Source organism: Vombatus ursinus, unplaced genomic scaffold (assembly GCF_900497805.2).
Source record: "Vombatus ursinus unplaced genomic scaffold, bare-nosed wombat genome assembly UNPS02014813.1, whole genome shotgun sequence".
NCBI classification, from domain to species: domain Eukaryota; kingdom Metazoa; phylum Chordata; class Mammalia; order Diprotodontia; family Vombatidae; genus Vombatus; species Vombatus ursinus.
This window is the reverse complement of record NW_020954591.1, coordinates 19,478,447-19,498,180: the sequence shown is the minus strand read 5'-3', so window position 1 is coordinate 19,498,180 and position 19,734 is coordinate 19,478,447. Positions and strand designations below refer to the sequence as shown.

The 19,734-nt window shown below is 38.0% G+C and overlaps 1 protein-coding gene across 2 annotated transcripts in view; it reads left to right on the top strand.

Moving 5' to 3' along the window:
• The window catches only part of FGF9 (fibroblast growth factor 9), a 39,318-nt gene extending 20,318 nt beyond the window's left edge, over positions 1–19,000 (top strand). For both annotated transcript variants that reach the window (XM_027835214.1, XM_027835213.1), the window contains exon 4: positions 18,221–19,000. In XM_027835214.1, the coding sequence (XP_027691015.1) occupies positions 18,221–18,466 (246 nt within the window). In that variant the 3' untranslated portion in view covers positions 18,467–19,000. The remainder of the gene's footprint in view (positions 1–18,220) is intronic.
• Positions 19,001–19,734: the final 734 nt, after the last annotated feature.

Sequence of the window (19,734 nt, the reverse complement as noted above, 5' to 3'; positions counted from 1 at the left end):
ATAATCAAGCTATCTGATATGCAGCATGATCGGGAAATAGGATGTTCTGGTTAACCAAATATTTTGGTTAATAGAGAATTACCATATACAGCCTCATGAATGACCAATTTCCAAAGGATATGCACACAGTGAAATATATTCAACAATCAAACCAGCCTATAGAAAGCATTCTTTCTTTGATGACTCAGAAGGCACTTGAAGACATTGTAGTTCAGGACCTGAAGTTCATCAGTATGAACACCAGGCATTTCTGTAAGAGACGTGTGCTAAAAAGTACCAGCTCCTAGGATGTTCCAGGGCTAAGGCACTGTAGGCAGTGTGGTGTAGTGGTGAGAGAACACTGGATTTGGAATCCAAAGACCTGGCTTTGCTTCTTACTGCCTGTGACCTTGGACTAATTATTTAATATTTCTGGACCTCATCTCCTCTACTTGTAAAAGGAAACAGTTGACCAGTTAATCTCTAAGGTTCCCACTCTAAACCTCGTGTCACCCTTTACTCTAGTACGTTAGTGAATATATAGGTAGTATATGATGATGGTAGCTGGGTGGGAAAGATAGTGTATTTCTTTCCCTGATTTACATGCACCTTAAATGTGGCTCTCCATGAATAAGAAAATATGTTACCAGGGTCAAATATGCAACCAAAAATGTTTTTGAATTCTTCTACAACATTTTGGAACTTAGAGATAGTGGGGGAAAATCAGTAGTGAAGGTGGTCTCTTTGATCTCTCTACTAGGTTGAGATTTTTCATTCATTTTTTTTTCTCTTAGACTAGGTTTAATTATTTTAAAGTGTTCTCCTGACCCCTTTTCTCTTTTTCCAGGCTTCCCCTTTCTCACTGGCCTTAGTTATAAAGCCTACATATAATTTATTTTTCTCCTCAGCTTTTATATTTTTGGCATTTAGTTTTCTGAAAACTCTTTTTATTTGGCTGTTCAGATTTTTAGGAAAATCAGTGGGTTGGACAAGATGATTTCTGTGATCTCTTCCAGCTCTGAATCCTATGATCATAGAGTAGGGTAGCCAAACTCACTGTATGAGTCATACATGACAGTCCTTGGAGTGGTGTGGCCAGAGTCATGGGTTATAGGGCTCTCGGGCTTTGGAGTATATGAAAGATGTGTGCATATGTATACACACATATACACGCACATATAAATGCAATATCTAAATGTATGTCATATCTATCTTTATCTCTCTATATATCATCATCATCATTGTTTTGGAGACTTTAATAGTTTAATTTAAAAATGATCTCTGCCCCTTGATAGGGGTGGGGTCAAAGATTACATATCAAGGAGAAGGTTAAGAATATAGTCCTCCTGTAGGTTCAGAAATACTTCAGCATGACCTTTTCAATCAGATGGACATAACCTTGATACATGGCTCTATCTTCTACCCACTAGATCTTTTTTGTACTCATGTTCCCACAAACCACACTTTAGAAACTTCTGAAGCAAGCAGTTCCCAGGTCATGGGAGAGAAAAGCTGGGAAGAGAGCTCCAAGTCTGGCATTGTTATTATTCTTACTCTACCTGCTTCTCTTTTCTTCTTCTCTCTCTTTTCTCTTCTCTTCTAAAATGGATCATAGGTAGGTAGTGACTTATGGATGCCTGCACGTACAAACAACTATTAGGGGAGTTTGCATTTGGAACTCCTCCTCCTCCTATGGGGTTGTTACCATTTTTCTTCCTTTCAGGACCCCTAAGAGTGACTGTCTCAGGGAGGTGACTTCCCTGACTACAGATGTAGAAATAGAAAGAGGGGTGTTCTCTAGGCTATTATGTATCCAGAGCCATGTAGAGAGTTAAAAAAAGGTTCCGTCAGTCAGGAATCTGTGACTCTGGATGTCACACTCGGTATGTTCCTCTCTCCCATGCTGCTTTCAGGGAAGCCACCTGCTACTTCTGGTATAGTAGATATGTTTCTGGTATGCCAAAGTGGAACTTTCGACTATTTTTCCCCATTGAAGAAATATTAAGTAAAGCTGATTTATGTTTTCTTAGTGATTTTAAGTTTACAAGATCTTTCCTCACAATCAAATTGTGAGGAAGGTAAAGTATGCACTATCCTTTCCCTTATAAAGATAAGTAAGCAGCCTCAGAAAGGTTGTGACTTTCCTAAGAGTACTAAGAAATCTAAGTTCTTCAGTGGCTTCCTGTCACTTTTAGAACAAAATACAAACTCCTCTGGTGGTTAAAGCCACAATCTGTCTCCAAGCTATTGTTTCGTACCATTGGTACCTTATATACCCTTACCTGCCCTACATTCCAGCCAAATTGACTTACTTTTTTGTTCCAGGTACTCACCATCCTATCTCCCACCTCAGTACCTTTGTACAACCTGTGTCCCACGCATAAGATTCTCTCCCTTCTCATGTATACTTTTTGGAACCTCTTTTGTTGTTTTTTAGCCATTTCAGTTGTGTCTAACTCTTCACGAGTCCACTTGAGGTTTTCTTGGCAAAGATACTGGAGTGGTTTGCCGTTTCTTTCTATAGTTCATTTTATAGACAGGGAAACTGAGGCAATTAGGGTTCAGTGACTTCCCCAGGGTCCCGCAACTAGTAAGTGTCTGAGGTTGAATTTGAACTCAGATCTTTCTGATTCTAGGCCTGGCATTCTATCCACTGTGCCACCTAGCCACCCCCTTGACAACTCTATCTCTCTTCAAAGATCAGTTCAAGTGCTACCTTCCACAAGAGGAATTTCCTGTTTGTCTTCCTCCCACCCTGTGTCCCTTTCAAGTTGTAAGAGCTTCCCCGTAACTACTCTATTTTGTACGTGCTTTTAATTTACTTATCTGTATACATGTTGCATGCTGTGGAATATAAACTCCTTGAGAGTAGGAACTGTTTAGTTTTTATCTTGTATCTAGCACTTAGTTTATTTATTTTTTTATTTTGCTAGGCAATGGGGTTAAGTGACTTGTTCACGGTAACACAGCTAGTAATTGTTATGTGTCTGAGGCCCGATTTGAACTCAGGTCCTCCTGACTCCAAGGCCAGAGCTCTGTCCACTGCTCCACCTAGCTGCCCCTAGCACCTAGTTTATATGTGGCACATAGTAGGCACTTAAAAATACTAGCTGAATTGAATTGATTCAAGGTCTGTGTTTTTTCTTTATTTTTTTCAATTAGTTACGATTGTGGATATTTTACTGTGAATATTTTACTTTTAGATATATTATAGGTTCAATAGGTTTTGTGAGCTGGCCTGGGAACCAAATCACCATTTACAACACTGTTTCTATGGAAAAACACATTCTGAGTTTCAACCAGTTAGGGACTGCCTAGTTACAAATAACAGAAAATACACAGTAGAATAAGTATCAGAAAACTTCAATCTGTCCCTTTGTTTTTCCATTCTTCTGTGACCCCATCCTTACCCCTTCCTAAGGCTATGTAGTAAGAAAAGCAGTGCTGAAATTGCAGTGGGAAGGGCCCGGGTTCAAATCTTACACCGGCTACTTAATTACCTGGTGACTTTGAGCAAGTCAACTTACTTCTACTGGCCTTTGATTTCCTCATCTGGAAAAGCGTAGATTGGACTAGATAGTCCTCGCAGGCCCCATAAGGTATAAATTCTGTAATCCTCAGTCTGGTTTCCTAAACCATACTAGTTGCTTTGATGTCCTAACTCTTCTGTCCAAGGTTACCTGTTTTCCAGAAGTGTAGACCCAAATCTCTGAACCACCTTTAAGTAAATGAATGGCTTAATTCCTTCCAGAGCCTTGAGAGAATCTACGGAGAGGTTTCTTTAGGCACAGGCTTCACTTCTTGGTCCCCTTTTCAGTTGCTGCTATAACCACAAAGATCTAGCCTCTCCCATGGTTCTAGTTGTCTTGCTCACCAAGGTATGTTTAGTAACCATCCTAATTCTTAGGCTTCGATGTGGGAACTTTTTTCCCATGCCCTTGATTACTGGACTTGGGAACATAGGTACCAGGTTTTTTGGGGGTGGGGATGGGGGCAAAGGTAGATATTTTCTCCCTCAATTGCTTCCTGAGCTATGTCCCTGCTTTTATTTTCCTGAATCCCCACCCCAGATTCTTTCTCTTACTCTTTCAACACAGCACGCCATTGCCAGAATTGCCTGGTGCTTGATACCTTGGGGCTGGTATGGTCTGTGCCTTGGTCCTGAAATCTGGTGTCAACTGGGGATTTTGCTTGAGCCACCCAAAGACCTTGCTCTAATCATCAACCACTCAGAGCTGGAATAGGAGCCACTGGATTATTGATAGGTTCTCAAGGAGTGGGATCCACAGTTAGTGGACATCCTTGCTTGTTTCTAGCTCTGAACCCTTTACATGCAAAAATGGCAATTGTACACTCATGGATTTTTTTTTAAACCTCCCCAACCAGCTGAGAAAAGGGACAGGATATGTGAAGGAACCATAAAATGGCCAGCACTTTCCTTTCAAAGTAGTATTAAGAAATGGATTTGTTTAGTATATGGAACTGTTTCCTTTCACTCTTTCCTGAAAAGGTTATTTTTTTTTTGGTCCTTTATCAATTCCTCCCTTTCTTAATCTATTTTGTTAGTCTTCCATGAGCTCTCCATTGCATATTTCCTCTTTCTGGTAATGAAGGGCCGGTAGCTTAATGCAGCATTCCAAAAACAGACTTGTCAAGGTCATGCAGAGACATTGCTTTCTCTGGTGCATAATGTGAGTCCTTTCCTCTACCCTAGTACTGGTTTTTTTTTTTTTGACTTTTTTCCTTTTTAGCTACCATGTTGCATTGTAAATTCTCACGTAATTTGCTGTACACTTTCAGCCCTGGGCTTCTTGCTGCATTACTGCTCACTGAGTGCTTTTTCTGAACAGCTGTGTTTCTCATAATCTTTTCTTTGTAGTAACCTGCATTTTAAAAAATCAACCTAATTTCTAGTTTGTTGTTTTCTATCCCTGTTTCTGTTATTCTATACTCTTCCTTGGAGTTCCCTCTTGGTCCTTTGTTTTATCCTGAGCACTTTCCTATTCAGCATCATCTGCAAGTCTCAGAGAGCATAGGGAAGCATTCTCAGGATAGAAATGCTGATCCTAATGTTGTACGTACACACTCTGGGGCCAAATAAAATAACAGATTTTTGCTTTTGCCATTCAGGACAGTCCTCAAATTTGTCCTTCAAATTAAATAAAGTAGATGAAGTTTTTCCTTCAAATCATGATATGGCATTTTATAATTTAGGATGTTTTTTTTTCTGATTTTAACAGCAAAAAGAAGCTTTTTTGGTGGAATTTGCTTTGTTTGCTTTGTTCTTAAATTAATCTAATTATTCCTTTATCTACTTAGTATTTTAAAATTATCTTTAACTTGTTAGGGGTTTAATTTTCTCTGTGCATAATATGGGAGATTGGAATAGGCAATTGACTACATATTGCAATTTATATGTTGCTCTGCTGCACCCAAATGGCAAATATCTAACCCCTTCCCCATCCGTTATAGGGTATAGAGCCCCCATACCTTTGAGTTAAGACATTGTGTCTCCAGAAGACACAATTTAGGATGGAGATATGTCCCCTAAGAGGGTTAACACATTAAGCCATTATCACCAATTATCACATTAATTAGACAGCTGTGACCTAACATAGACCGAAGACTGAGAGAATCTGGCACAGGACAGGTACCTTGTTGTGGAGAAGAGAAGGGAGTTAAAAAAGGACTTTTAGGCTTGAGGTCTGGGTAGGCCTAGTTAGAAGACTTCAGCCACTGGGGGTGCATGAGGGTGCTGGGAACTACGAATGGGACATGGGAAATGCCAACTTCTATTGAATCTACTTGGACAATATCTTTCCCTTCTGTCTTCCCTACTTCCACTGAAACTGCTGTAATGCAGGCCCTCATCTCTTCTTGCCTTCACTATTATAATGTTTCTTGACCAATTTTCCTGTCTCCAGTCTATTCCCTTCCTATTCCATCTTTGCCCAAGTAATCTTCCTAATGTACCCACTCTGATTATGTCACTGGTCAACACAAAAACCTTTAGTGACTCCCTACAGCTTATCAAATAAAGCATGAACTCTGGTTCCTGCCATTCAAAGCCCTCTACAGTAGGTCTCCAAATTACCTTTCCAGTCTAATCTCATACTGTTATTTCCTTTAACATACTCTATATTCCACCCTGGTCAGATGCCTATCTCCTCTTTTCCTGTTGTCTTCTTCCATTATCAATTCTTCTCCCATGTCTGAAATAGACTCTTTCCCTTCCCATCTTACTTGACAGGCTCAACTCAGGTGCTACTTCTTCCATGAAGCCTTCCTTCATGTTCCATTTCCCCTATGCTACACCCCCTACCAGTCTAAACAAATAAGAGTTGCCTCTCTCTCTACACTTAGATTTCTCATAATATTTCATTTCATGGCACTCTACCCATCACATTCTCCATTGTATCAGTTATTTATGTATATGTATTGATTGTCCCTAGATGGTAAGCTTCTTGAGAGAAGAATCTATGCTATATTTATCTTCCTATAACCAGTGTTAGGCTTGCACACAGCAGGTGTTTAATAGAAATTTGTTGAATTTAATTGAGTTTAGGTAGGAGAAGCCAAAGGAAAACTCTGGCTGCTTCAGCTGAGGCCAGTGATGAGGAATGGTACTTGATCTGGGTGTTAATGATCATGGAAAATCAGAAGGATCTAGGGAGATGCTAGACAAGGTGGTTTAGGAACTGCTAAGTTATTTCTTCTTAGGGCTGTATTTTCTTCCTTTTACATTTGTTGTATACATATACACACATCCATATATATCTGTATTTATATATATATATATACACATATATATACACACTTACACACACCCATATATATTATATACACACACACATATACACATCCATATATACACATATATTATATATATACATATACATATATTATATATTTTATATACATATATATTATATATTTTATATATTATATATTTTATATACATATATATTATATATTTTATATATATATATGTATATGGCTTTTTTCTATGTCCACTTTTAACCAATTTTTAGCATCTTTAGGTTGTTTTGGTTATCTTCCAAATTGAATTTTCTTAAAATAGTTCAGTATGTCAGGTCTCCTAGTCACCTTGTCACTTTATCAGCCAGCAGTGCTCATTGAACTTTCACTTTAGTTAACGCTATGTAGTGGAACCCTGAAAAGGAAATACCTACTATGTAGAATTGTAGGATTTTGGAATAGGAAGCAATCTTGCTTACAGATCACCTCTTATATGATCATAGAGTTCAGACCTGGGAAGAACATGCAGTTAACAAGCCTTTATTAAGAGCCTACTATATGCCAGGCATTGTGCTAAGGGTTAGGGACACAAAGAAAGCAGGGGAAAAACCTAATCCCTGCCCTTAGTAATCTCACTGTTTAATGGGTGAGGCAACATAGAAACAACTGTATAAATACACGATATATACAGTATAAATGGGAGGTAATCCCAAAAGTAAGGTGCTAGAAGAGGGCAAGGGGAGAAAAAGGAATGACTGGGAAAAATCTCTTGCAGAAGGTGGGATTTGACCCAGGTGTTAAAGGAAGCCAGGAAAGCCAAGGTGGAAGTTGAGAAGGGAGAGTATTTCAGGCACAGAGGGTAGCCAGTGAAAAGTCCTCTTAGAAGTGAGAAAACAGAAGCCTAGAGGTTGAATGTCTCACAGTCACACAGTGACAGAGCTTCGATTTAAATCCAGACCTCCTCACTCCAAATTCAGTATTCTTTCTACCACACCCCAGTAATCCCAAGCTTTGGTTTTACAGATGAGGGGCAGACCCTTTAAAGCCAGGACAAGGTAAGTGACTTACTCAAGATCATATAGCAGATAGAATTCCCTGTCTCCCAGTGTCTCTGTCTGTCTCTCTCTATCACTCTCATTTACCTTGCAGACCATTGAGCTATCATTTTGGGAGCGCTTAGAAAATAAAGCTGTCACCCTCTTTCCTTTCTCTATTTTGTACTTTATCAAAGCATTTTCATTCTAGTTCCTGCTGCTTAGAACATAAATGAAGCTGATGTTTCTGCTGCATTTATTGTTTCTTTGTAGGAGTCAACAGATGCAGCATATTTTTACCTTGTTTTTCATGGCTATTCCCCATGTTTGTTGCAGGCTCTTTTTCACCCTCTCCTGTTAGCACACCTTTTAAAGAGCATTTTGGATGTGATATCTTCCCCTCCCCCCAACATTTGCCAATTTATAGGATTTGTGAACTCAAAGCAATGAGAGATCTTAGACATTATCTAGTTCACTCCTCATCCTTGCCATTTTATAGATGAGAAAACTGAACCTCAGGGAGATTCAATGACTTGTAAAGGTCATACAGCCAGTAAGTGGTAGAGCCCTGCAGGATTCAATCCCAGATCCTTTGAACACAAATCCAACGCTCTTTCCACTGTATCCAAAATGCAAATTCAACAGATAATAATTACAACTGTGTGTGCAAGGACCTTGGGAGATTTAGAAATAGAAAGTTACCTTTGAAGATGTTTTTAGCTAGTCTCTTCAGTCTGACTTTAGACTCTGACTTTATTGACCTTTCAGATTACCAAATGACTTCTGAAATGAAGTAGCTGGCTGGTGGTGTGTGTATCCTTTGAATTCATTCTTTATAGAGTAGAATGAAAGTAGCTCAGGCTTATATGATTTGGTATTTAAATATTTGCTGCATATTTCTAACCATTTCTTAAAATGCTGTGCTTTCTAGCACCACAGAGTCAAACAAAAATGGGGGTCAGAATGTGTAAATGGTTGCTATTATTGGCTGATATGTGGAGATCTCATTAAATGACCACCTGAAGAGCCCACTTGAAACTTTTAGAAGCTGAATGCCACTCACATTAAATGTCACTGCATTTGAAAAGTGGAGCCCCAATTGAAATAAATTTTAGTCTTTATGAAAAGCATGGCATTGTTACCTTTGAAGACAAAACTTCTTGAAGCAGTTTATACTTCACAGAAAGTGGTTGTGTCACAGTCTTTTTCTCACTCATATCTAATTCTTCCAAATCATATTACAAACTTGGTGGTTGGAAATTGGAACCCAAATTTCCTTTGATGTATTCTTCCTTTATGCCCTGACTCTCTGAATTTCACCTCTCAACCTTGCCCATTTTCATCATTCCATATATTCCCTTATTCAGTCAGCCCCTCCATGTCTTTTCCCTCTCCGTCTTTGTCTTCTTCCCCGACAATATTTTCTGGTGCCAGGTGACAGATGAGTGAAGTTGGAGGCTCTCTTGAATCTTGTTCTAAAGAGGCAGAATTTAAAAGGGATTTTATGTTAAGATTTCAGTGCAGGAGAACCTTACTTTATGAAAGTCTATTTGGGGACAGTTTCTTGCTAGTGCCGTTAATAAATGATAGGAATTAGCCAGCTTACATTTGAGAGCTCCTACATGGGGAGTGCTGCCATTGTAACCCAATGTTGAAGCAAATCTCAAATACACCTGGAGCAGCCAAAGCATCTGACCCTTGGGCAAAAACTAAAATGAAATTCAAGGGACCATTGGCACTATGCTACTGGGAACTATGCAGTACTAAATCTGATGGAAGGCAGTTTATCAAAGTTAAGACTCTCTTGATATCAATAGACAATGGCTCTTTTAGTAGATGGGAATACCTTCGTGCTTCACGCAGACCATTTGGAAAAACAAAGTGAGCTTGTGTAGCTTTTTTGGTAACTATCTAATGGCTATTTCTGTGACCTGGAGAAATGGCAACTCGTGATGATGGCTTTTATCTTATGTGGAGACATTCAAGTCACATTTTGTTAGTGATAATTCCCAAAGAAATAGAAATTTATTGTTTAGTGTAATATATAACATGTGCTTTTAATCAGCATGCAAAGTTATATGGGTGAATTTGAAAAGCTTTTCTTGCAAGGGTTGTATGGAAAAATTAAATGCCCATAGACTGCACAAATACTAAATGCTCCTTAGCATGAATGTTAAGACTTTAAGTGTGAATTTTACTGTGTGCTGGGGGCAAAACATTTTTTGTGGGACTATATTTCAGAAATTATAGTGAAATTACAAATGTTCATTTTACATTCTTTAAAGGACCACATACTACACAAAGTCAGTTGGTACCATTACATGTTTAGCAGATTGCTCTTGATGTTATCAGGCCCATTGTTTAATGTGTGTGTGTGTGTGTGTGTGTATGTATGTATGTATGTGTATGTGTTGGAGGCCTCATTGTCTGGGTTTTTTTTTCTCCCCTGAAGCGAATCATTACATAACCCTATGCTTTAGGTTGGCCACGTTGACCTGACCTAAGTGTTTTGGTTGTTGTTCTAGTTCAAGTGTTCAGCATTTAATAGAAAAGCTGACAAACTGACCATTCTGTGGTTTTTAGTCTTTTGAGGAAAATACAACTTTTTGGAGGGGTGTTTGATCTCAAGTAGATTTTGAAGTGGACTGAGAAACGGCACTCTTCTGCGATTTCCTGTATTTTGTTTCCTTCTCTTCTCATCTGCCTCTCTCATTGGGGACGTCTCCCTGGAGAGTCAAGTGAAAAACCTAGGCTTCTTATTAAAGGTCCTTTAGTCATTATATTTAATCACCCCCATCCTTACAACAACTCCCATTAAGACTTCACTGCTATATTATTAATGAGACAGAGTGAGAGAGAGAGAGAATATGAGAATATAAGAAGGAATAAGAACCTATCTGTAAGAGGTGCTGTGGTGAAGGGAGTTTTAAATACCATAGCTCTAATGAATAGTAGATATGAAAATGAGTGATTACATCAAAGTCATTAACTTAAAAAATGTGCAGCAACTCCACAATTAAGTCTGTTTATGAGTAGTCACTCTTAGTATTTAAAAATGATTTATGTAAGCTGGCTATCACTGGAATACTCTAAAAGATCTGGGTTCTTATCTGTGTGGGTGTTTCCTCCAGGGGTGGAGATTGCAGCCCATCCTTGCCTGCCTTTCCTTTGTGACTCTTGTTCATGTTTGCCACAGGGAATCCAACCAATGTGTTGAGGTTTTTCTCTCAAGTTCTCTTTATACTGCCTGGGTACAGATAGAACATTAGTTGGTTATTATTCATTCTTCCTTTCTAACTAGGCTTCTTTTTGTTTTGATCACACATTTTCTTGTTGACACAAAGAAATGTAGTCAATTGTACAGTTGGTCAGCTAAACATATTGTCAGATCCATAACATATATATATGTTAATGTAGAAATCCCATTTGTAAATATTGGTGTAGGCTACAATTTATGGCTTTTTCAGAGAACTACTGTTCTCTGAGAGAAAATATTTCTAACTAGCCCCATTTTCCTTTTTTTTATAGTTATAGATACAAATTAGGCATAGTAATGTCCACATCGATCCCACACTTTCTAATTTCCTTACTTTTCAAATTAATCTCCCCAATGGTATGTGCTATAAGATAACATTCCTCAATATTCATTGGAATGTTCTGTGATTTTTCCCATCATTAACTCATACTTGAGTTTTAATGGGCCTCGTACAAGTTTTGCTGTTTTAATTTCAGTTTTCCCCACTGCTTAGGACTGGATAACATGGAATAAAAAGGGGTTTCCATAGTAGCTAACATTCACCAGATTGCGTTCCAAAGTTTGGGCTTCAGTAGACTTTTGAATCAAGTCCACATTCTCCACCCAGGCCCGGTGATATAATCCAACAGTTCAAAGATAGGTATGCTATAAACAGCTACAGTTAAATAATCTAAAAAAGCAGTTAAAATGTGGAAATACAGTAAAACAAGAATTGATCACTTTATAGTGGAATACTCTATAAACTGTCTGCATTGGAAACATGTGGTGAGTAAGAAAACATCTGAGTTGCATAATTCTAAAGTATATAGTTATGGGCAAGCAGACACTTTTTGTATCCCTCCCTCCCCCGCCACTGCTCATATGTCAGAGCATAGATCAAGATTTCTCTTAAAGTTCCACTGATAGAGCTTGTTTAAAAAAATATGATTTGCAAGAATTCTGGAGTGTAAATAAAAAATAAAGAACAATTAATTGAAATGCACAAAAATGTTGAGATAAAGTAGTGAATGAGGCTGATTTCTAGAAGTCTTCCCATCAGCTGTAACACTAGTACCTATGCATACAGTGAAATCTTCTAGTTAGTGACATCAATGCTTCTAAACAAGAGAAAGAATGACTAAAAACATATATCTATTTTGCTATAGAAAAAGAGCTGCAATGGGTAAATCCTCTTTTCCTCCCATATTTTGAGGGCTGTGCAAATTTAGCAGGGGATGGGGATTGTGGGGGAATGGGAAGGAAAAAAGAAGAGGAGTAGGGGTTGTAAATGCCAGAGAACTTCAATGTGTTGGTGATTTTGGTCATGTTTTGGTCTCTGGGCAACTTCATTCACTAAGTGAAACATCTGAACTCAGAAAACCTAGGTTTGAATCTTGGCTGTCTCCTACTTACTCCTTGTGTGACTTTGGGAAAGTCACTTTTTCCTTTTTCAGTTTTCTCATCTATTAACATGAAGTGGTTGGACTAGATGGCTAAGTGGCCAAGTAGATAGAAGGTTGGGCCTCGAGTCTGCAAGAATTGAGCTCAAATCTAGCTTTGAACACTTACTAGCTGTGAGATCATGGGCAAGTCACTTTCCCTCTCTGCCCGAGTTTCCTCAACTGTAAAATAGGGATCATCATAGCACTTACCTCCCATGGTTGTTGTAAGGATCAAATGAGATATTTGTAAAGCATTTAGCACAGTGCTGGCATGTAGTAGTCACCTAATAAATCCTTCCTTCCTTCCTTCCTTTTCCTTCTTTCCTTGTCTCCCTCTCTTCCCTCCTCCTTTCCTTTCTTGCCTCCCTTCCTTTTTTCTCTCCTTCCTTCCTTCCTTCTCTTTTCTTTTCTTCCTCTCTCTCTCCCTCTGAGGTAGGCCCTTTCAAACTTTGGATATATCATCCTATGGTATCTGGGATCTCAGTGCAGCTGACATAGTCTTTAAATTCTTATGGGAGAATTGAACTTCTCATGATTATGACAAATGCTCACATTGAATAATCCATTTTATTTTCTCAGTTCCCTAGAAAGCTATTTTATGTGTGTGTAAACTGTGCTGTAATAGCCTACTAGGGGAAATAGAACAGTGTTTACTGAGCAGTGAAAATGCCACTTCAATTTTTTCACTTATTCAATCTTCCCCCCTTCATGTTTAGGAAGACTTCACCTTCTGACAGAAAATAAGAAAAATGAGAATCTTTACCAAAATAAGGACTACTAGAGCTCAAGTTATGGCATTTTTTCTAGCACCATTTCTATTCCTTGTCTTTTGTTGTTGACTCCTTTCTTCCTTCCAAAAAGATTTGCATTTTTTGTATTTTGAGGGGGAGGGGATCTAGTAGGGGAAACAGGATTTTTGGAACTTTCCCTCCAGATGGCTATAGTATATTCTGCTATAACATGTAGTTCATTCTATTTAAGGAAGGTCCAAGTTACTTCCTCCTGTCTAATTTTTTTAACCTTTCAGTATAAGCTAGTAGATCTTTTCTCTGGGAGAGAAGATTAAGAACAGTCACAATACTTTCTGAAAAGTAACAACAGCAGCAAACAAACACAAAACCCAGGGATCCAAGTCATAACAATGTGGTTGTCTCCAATCCCCTTCCCGGAGAGATTTTGTTTTGGCAATCATATTATAGTTATAGATATAAATAGAAACAAATGTATGTTTATATTTGAATTAAGTGAGTTTATTTTCAATTTAGGAAAATCACCTCAGAATGTGTATTTATATATGTATATGTACATATATATTATATTTGTAAATATATACATACATACAAATACTTTTGTGTGTATACACACATACATACACCATGATAGATCCAGTCGTCTTAATCTGGGGTCCAAGTCTATGGATAGATTCCAGGGGGCCCACAAACTTGGATGGGGGAAAAAATTACATCTTTATTGTCACCAACCTCTAACTCAAATTTAGCATTTCCTTCAATCATAAATTAACACCTCTCCCCCACCCCCAACAAACCATGATTCTGAGAAGGGGCCCATTGGTTTCACCAGACTGCCATAGTTGTCCATGACAAAAAGAAGGTTAAGAACCCCTGGCCTAGATGACCTATGGGATACCTTTTAGCTTTAGGAATCTAAGATAGGAATCTATGACATGATATATATATGTATGTATGTATGTATGTATATATGTATGTATGTATATATGTATGTATTATATATATATATATATTCTCCCTCTTATAATCAAAAGACTACTGTTTGGGAAACATTTGAAATATAGAGAAAATATTGAATAGTGAGTGGATCCAAGAAATAAGAAAATATGGCATTTTAGGAATAGTTCTATTTTTAACAGGATAGATTCTGCAGTGCTTGTCAGGTGATTTGATTTCCCACAGAGAAAAGGAAAACTTCATTTGGACTAGTTTCATGTCCCCTGTGGAACTGCAGACTCAGTGTATAATACCACTCAGTGTCTGTTTTTGTAATTAAAGAATACAATATAGCTTTTAGTTTAAGTTTTAAAAATTTATTTAATTACAGTAAACCCAAACTAGTGATTTTTAGCCAGGAATAATCTTTAATGTGAGGAAAATATTCATTACACAGATGGAAGTATAGCCTAAAGATAGCTACTAATATGTTTAACACACTATTTTCGTTCTGTCAGTTTTAATACAAATGAAAGACAAAACACATTCAGCCTACTTTTTTGCCACCCCAGGAGGAGAGTGGGCTGTTGTATATCCACAGAGGGATGCCCTGTCTGGGTTCATCTGGGTGTGTTGGTGAGGAAATTATCTGCCCCTTGTGCAGAGGCAGATGACGTGGAAACTATTCCCTAGTGTACACCCAACTGTATAGTTTCCATAGTGGGATTAACTGGAATGGGACCCTCAGTGTATGACCTGTGTACTCTACTTGTACTTTGCTGAGGGTTGAGGGGAAGATTAAACTAAAAATTTCCAAATACATCAAATGGGAAAGTAAAATTTTAACCAATATTCTTGAAGTAGACATTTATATAATTGGATTGGCGTTTGTATAATGTGTATGTGCTTGGTGTGTTTTTCCATGTTCACTGCCATAATATATTGGGCCTAGTCTACATGAGAAGACGAAAGGGAAAATTTAGATAATTATTCAAATAATTCATATCTTAATTCTGCAATTGAGTAAAATTAATTTGTCATTGTTATCTAGTTGACTATCTTTACTGATCTGTTGTGGGGAATTCCTTGGTTCCAGATTTTGGTTTCATTTTGCTTGTATAGTCACAATCCAACCTCAGGATTATCTAGCCTTTTCTTCTTACCTGATGCTTTGTTGCTCCTTTCTTCATGGTTTTCCCATACCTTTGGCAAAATTTCTTCTGTTCAGTGAGAGAAAACAATACTAACCTATTGAGTTCTTCTTGATTATTTGGAAGGGTAGCTATTGAGAATACTAGCTCCTCATGGTGCATTGGGTTTCTTTTGCTTATTCAAAGAACTGAAGCAGATAAAGTATACTTGTATAGACATATAACAGGACTGAACTCTACCACTAGGAATCTTTCAGCTCAACTAAAGATAGAGATTTAATTGAAACAAGCCACACCACGAATGGACAAGGACTGGCTGAGCCAACACTTGAAGATACTAGTTCTGCTTTGTTGTTTGAAATAAATACACAAACTAGAAACTGCAGAGCTAAAATGGCTAAAACTTTCATACTTTACTTTGAAAAACTCATGAAGAAATCAACATAGGTAATGACAGCTAGATCTTTGGGTGGAGGCACTGGTAAAAAGAGAAGTAGCTTAATCATCAACATATGTATGCTAAGAAGCTGTTACAGGCCTTGAGAATTGATGAAAGTAGTAATTCCACAAAGTTGCACTCAGAGAGTGTTTCTGTGGGTGTATCCAGAAGCATGGAGGGGGTAATCCTTTTGCAATTATTTTTCTTGGGTTCCTGGAATTTAAACCATGTCTTTGAGCATGTCATAATAGAAAGATCATTGAGTTTGGAGCTGGAGGAAAAAAAATTTGTTAAGCACTTACTATATGCAAAGTACTGTGCTAATAAGCATTGGGGTTACCAATAGAGAAGCAAGATCGTCCCTGCTCTCAAGGAACTCACATTCTAATGGGGAAGACAACATACAGGAAGTTTCAACTGCAAGTAGGATGGGAAGACACAGTGACCCATAGAGTACAGTGACAAAGCAGATGGTAATGTCTTTCTTTTAGTGTCATTTCTACTGATAAGACTTTATCTATTTCTGAGGTTGAACCATTTGATGTGCCAAAGACTTCTTAGTGAGAATGTTCTCTTCCCAGTCTTCAGTCGCTGTAGCTACTGAGCAGGTGGAGGCTGTAGCATCTGCAGAGGATGTTGCTAGGTCAAATCTCCACAAGGGTTGTTCCCCTTGATAATAGCTTTGGGAAATGGGCTGGAAGCAGGATCAGTGGTTCGGTGTCTGTGGGGGAACTATTCCTAGGGTTTATGGAATTACCTACCCATTGGTGGCAGTTGGTTGATGGTTGGTGTTATTGATGGTGGGGATGTCGGGGGCTCTTTCTCCACTAGGGTTGCTTCTCTAAATGATAGCTTAAGGGGGCTAGGCTAGAAGTAGAGCTGATGGTCTGGGGGGATACTCTTATTCTAGGGCTCTTGGGTATAGGACTCTGGGTTTAAGGGGAAGTGTTCGCTGAGGTCATATTGGTGGTTTTATTCTCTTGGCACTAGAAAACTTCCCTCCTTCTCCCCTCCCTCAGAAAGTTCAGCTACTTCATTTAAGCTGGGTAGCCTGCTCCATTGCTGACAGTCTTTCACTGAGTGCATGTAATGGATGACCAGAATTTAGTACTGAATATAATTTATCTACTAAGTCCTGGGACAGAATTGTGGAAATGGAAGAAATCAGCATCTAATCATTTTTTGTTGCCTGTTTGGTTATACCTACATATATTGTTTATTTTATTATTTCTTTATTTGTGAAGCTACAAATAGGTAGTACAGGTTGCTTTTAGTGCATTTGGTACATTTTCCTCAAAGCATCCAACATAGTTCTACTCGTACAATATGTCTACGTATTAATAATAGTGAAAGAAACAATACCCCTGATCCCAAGGCTCTGTTTTCCTAGGGGTCAGCAAAAAAATGTATGCAGTGATGCTTTGGGCATCCTCATATAAAGGCAGGTAGGTGGCCTAGTGGATAGAGTTCTAGATGGAGTCAGGAAAACCTAAGTTAATAACCTGTCATGTACTGCTTATATGACCCTAATAAGTTACTTCACCTCTTTGTGCCTCAGTTTCTTCATCTGTAAAATGAGGGAGAAGAACTTAGTGATTCTAAAGACCCTTCTAGCACCAAATCTATGATCCTATAATATCCTACTTAGGCCTGTTATTGTTGCAGTTCATGCAGAATTGTTGGCTGCATGAACTTCAGGAGAGGGGTGGACCATTTGGTTATTCTGCAGTAAATGTGTGGCCCTATGGAACACTGCAGATATATGCACTTTAGAGAGTCTGTAGCTACACTCTCTTCCTCTCTTGGCCACTCCTCCCATATGTATTGGGAAGGTATACTTTTGTCAGTTGCATTTTTCATGCTGGTCAGCCTTAAGGAAGAAGGAGGTGAAATTTTTTCCCCTCCCTTAGGAGAATGAATGGAATTACCTGAGTAGGAGGATTGAAAATGTTAGTGTTGCTTCTCCGCATGAAGAGTGCTACCCATCAGGCTTCTTGATATAAAACAAGCACATCACAGAAAACATTTAAAAAATAAAGCATTTACTGAACTTTTGATATTAGCTAGGTAATTTTCGCTTTCTAAGCCTGTATAGCCACCCTTTTAATTGTCTGTAGTTAAAAGGAGAAAACTTTGTTAATGACTCTCCATTGTCTCTCATTATCCTCTGTACTTCATGACTCACTAAAGTGATTGGCATATGGGTTAAATTGATTTGGAAGTTGAAAAATTACTGTTCTTGGAAGACTGTCCACAGTTTAAACAGAAAACAAAAGAAAATTCTAAGGCTTTTAAACTTTTTTTTTGTAAGTAAGCCATTAAAATGGGAAATAAGAATGGGACTGAATTTTTATGGTTGAGAAATTTGCAAAAAATAATTTTTTCTTAAAAAAGCATCTGTTTATCAAGATCATACCATGCTGTAGGATTGTTTTAAATGTCTCTGGAAGTTGATTATTTTTAATAAGCTATTTTATTTCTGTTTTGTCTTCACAGGAAAAATTAACCCAAGAGTGTGTATTCAGAGAGCAGTTTGAAGAAAATTGGTATAATACATACTCATCGAATCTATACAAACACGTGGACACTGGAAGACGATATTACGTTGCATTAAATAAAGATGGGACTCCAAGAGAAGGGACTAGGACTAAACGGCATCAAAAATTTACACATTTTTTACCTAGACCAGTGGACCCTGAGAAAGTACCTGAACTATATAAGGATATTTTAAGCCAAAGTTGACAAAGACAATTCCTTCACTTGAGCCCTTAAAAAGTAACCACTATAAAGGTTTCACGCGGTGGGTTCTTATTGATTAGCTGTGTCATCATATCAGCTCCACTGTTGCCAAACTTTGTCGCATGCATAATGTATGATGGAGGCTTGGATGGAACATGCTGATTTTGTTCTGCACTTAAAGGTTTGTCCTCCTGGAGGAGAGCCTATGCCCACTCGCTTGATTTATTATGAAAGAGAGAGTGTGAGAGTGAGTGAGAGAGAAAGAGAGAGAGAGAGAGAGAGAATGAGTGTATGAGTGAATGGGTGTGAGAGGGGGAGATGGAAGCTAGAAGTGAAAGCAAAGAGGAAAAAGGCCTGATGCATGCTGGGAAATAGACACGCTTTTAAATTTTTGATCAGTTGTATTTCATCATATATCAGCATAGCTGCCATACTTCGACTCATCAGGATTTCTGGCTGGTGGCCTGCTCAAGGGTACGCTGCATTGACAAAGGCATGGAGGGTGCAGTCTTACTTAAAAAAAAAAAGACTTTTCAGTTTAATTGCTTGCTGGTATCATCCCAGTGAGCTTAAAGCAAAGACCTCTTAGTAAAAAAAAAAAAAAAAAAGTTAAATTTATTTATAGAAATTCCAAAGGCAACATTTTATTTATTTTATATATTTATTTATTATATAGAGTTTATTTTTAATGAAATATGTACAGGCCAGATAGGCATTTTGGAAGCTTTAGGCTATGTAAGCATTAAATGGCCAAGTCCGCTACGAACCTGTGGTAAATTCATGCAGTAACTATAAAGGTGCATGGATACAACAAATTCTAGTGACCCTAATGTACTGAAAGGTGACAATCTCTTTGTGCCCGTATTATTGTACAAGTATGCACACCACTCATGACCCTGAGTATTCACTCTTCAGACTGCTTGTTTCATAGCTTACCCCCAGAGGATTAAAGATCAAACTGGGTCTCAAACTCTTATTCTGTGTCTGTAATATTTCCTCTCTGATTAAGTGGCTTATTCCATCATTGTAACTTCACAGTTGTGGAAAAATATAAGGGTTGGTATATATTCTACTTGTTTAAACCTATTGCAAATTATACCAAAGCTAAACAATAAATATGCTTTTTATTTTTTAGCAGATTTCCAGAACAGCAGGACTGACATCACCATTGTACTAATTTAAGGTTCTCAAAAAAAAAAAGGAAAAAAAGAAAGAAAAAAGCTTACATAGCACAGAATTATTTTCAAGAGGCAAGAATCAGGTTAATAGGA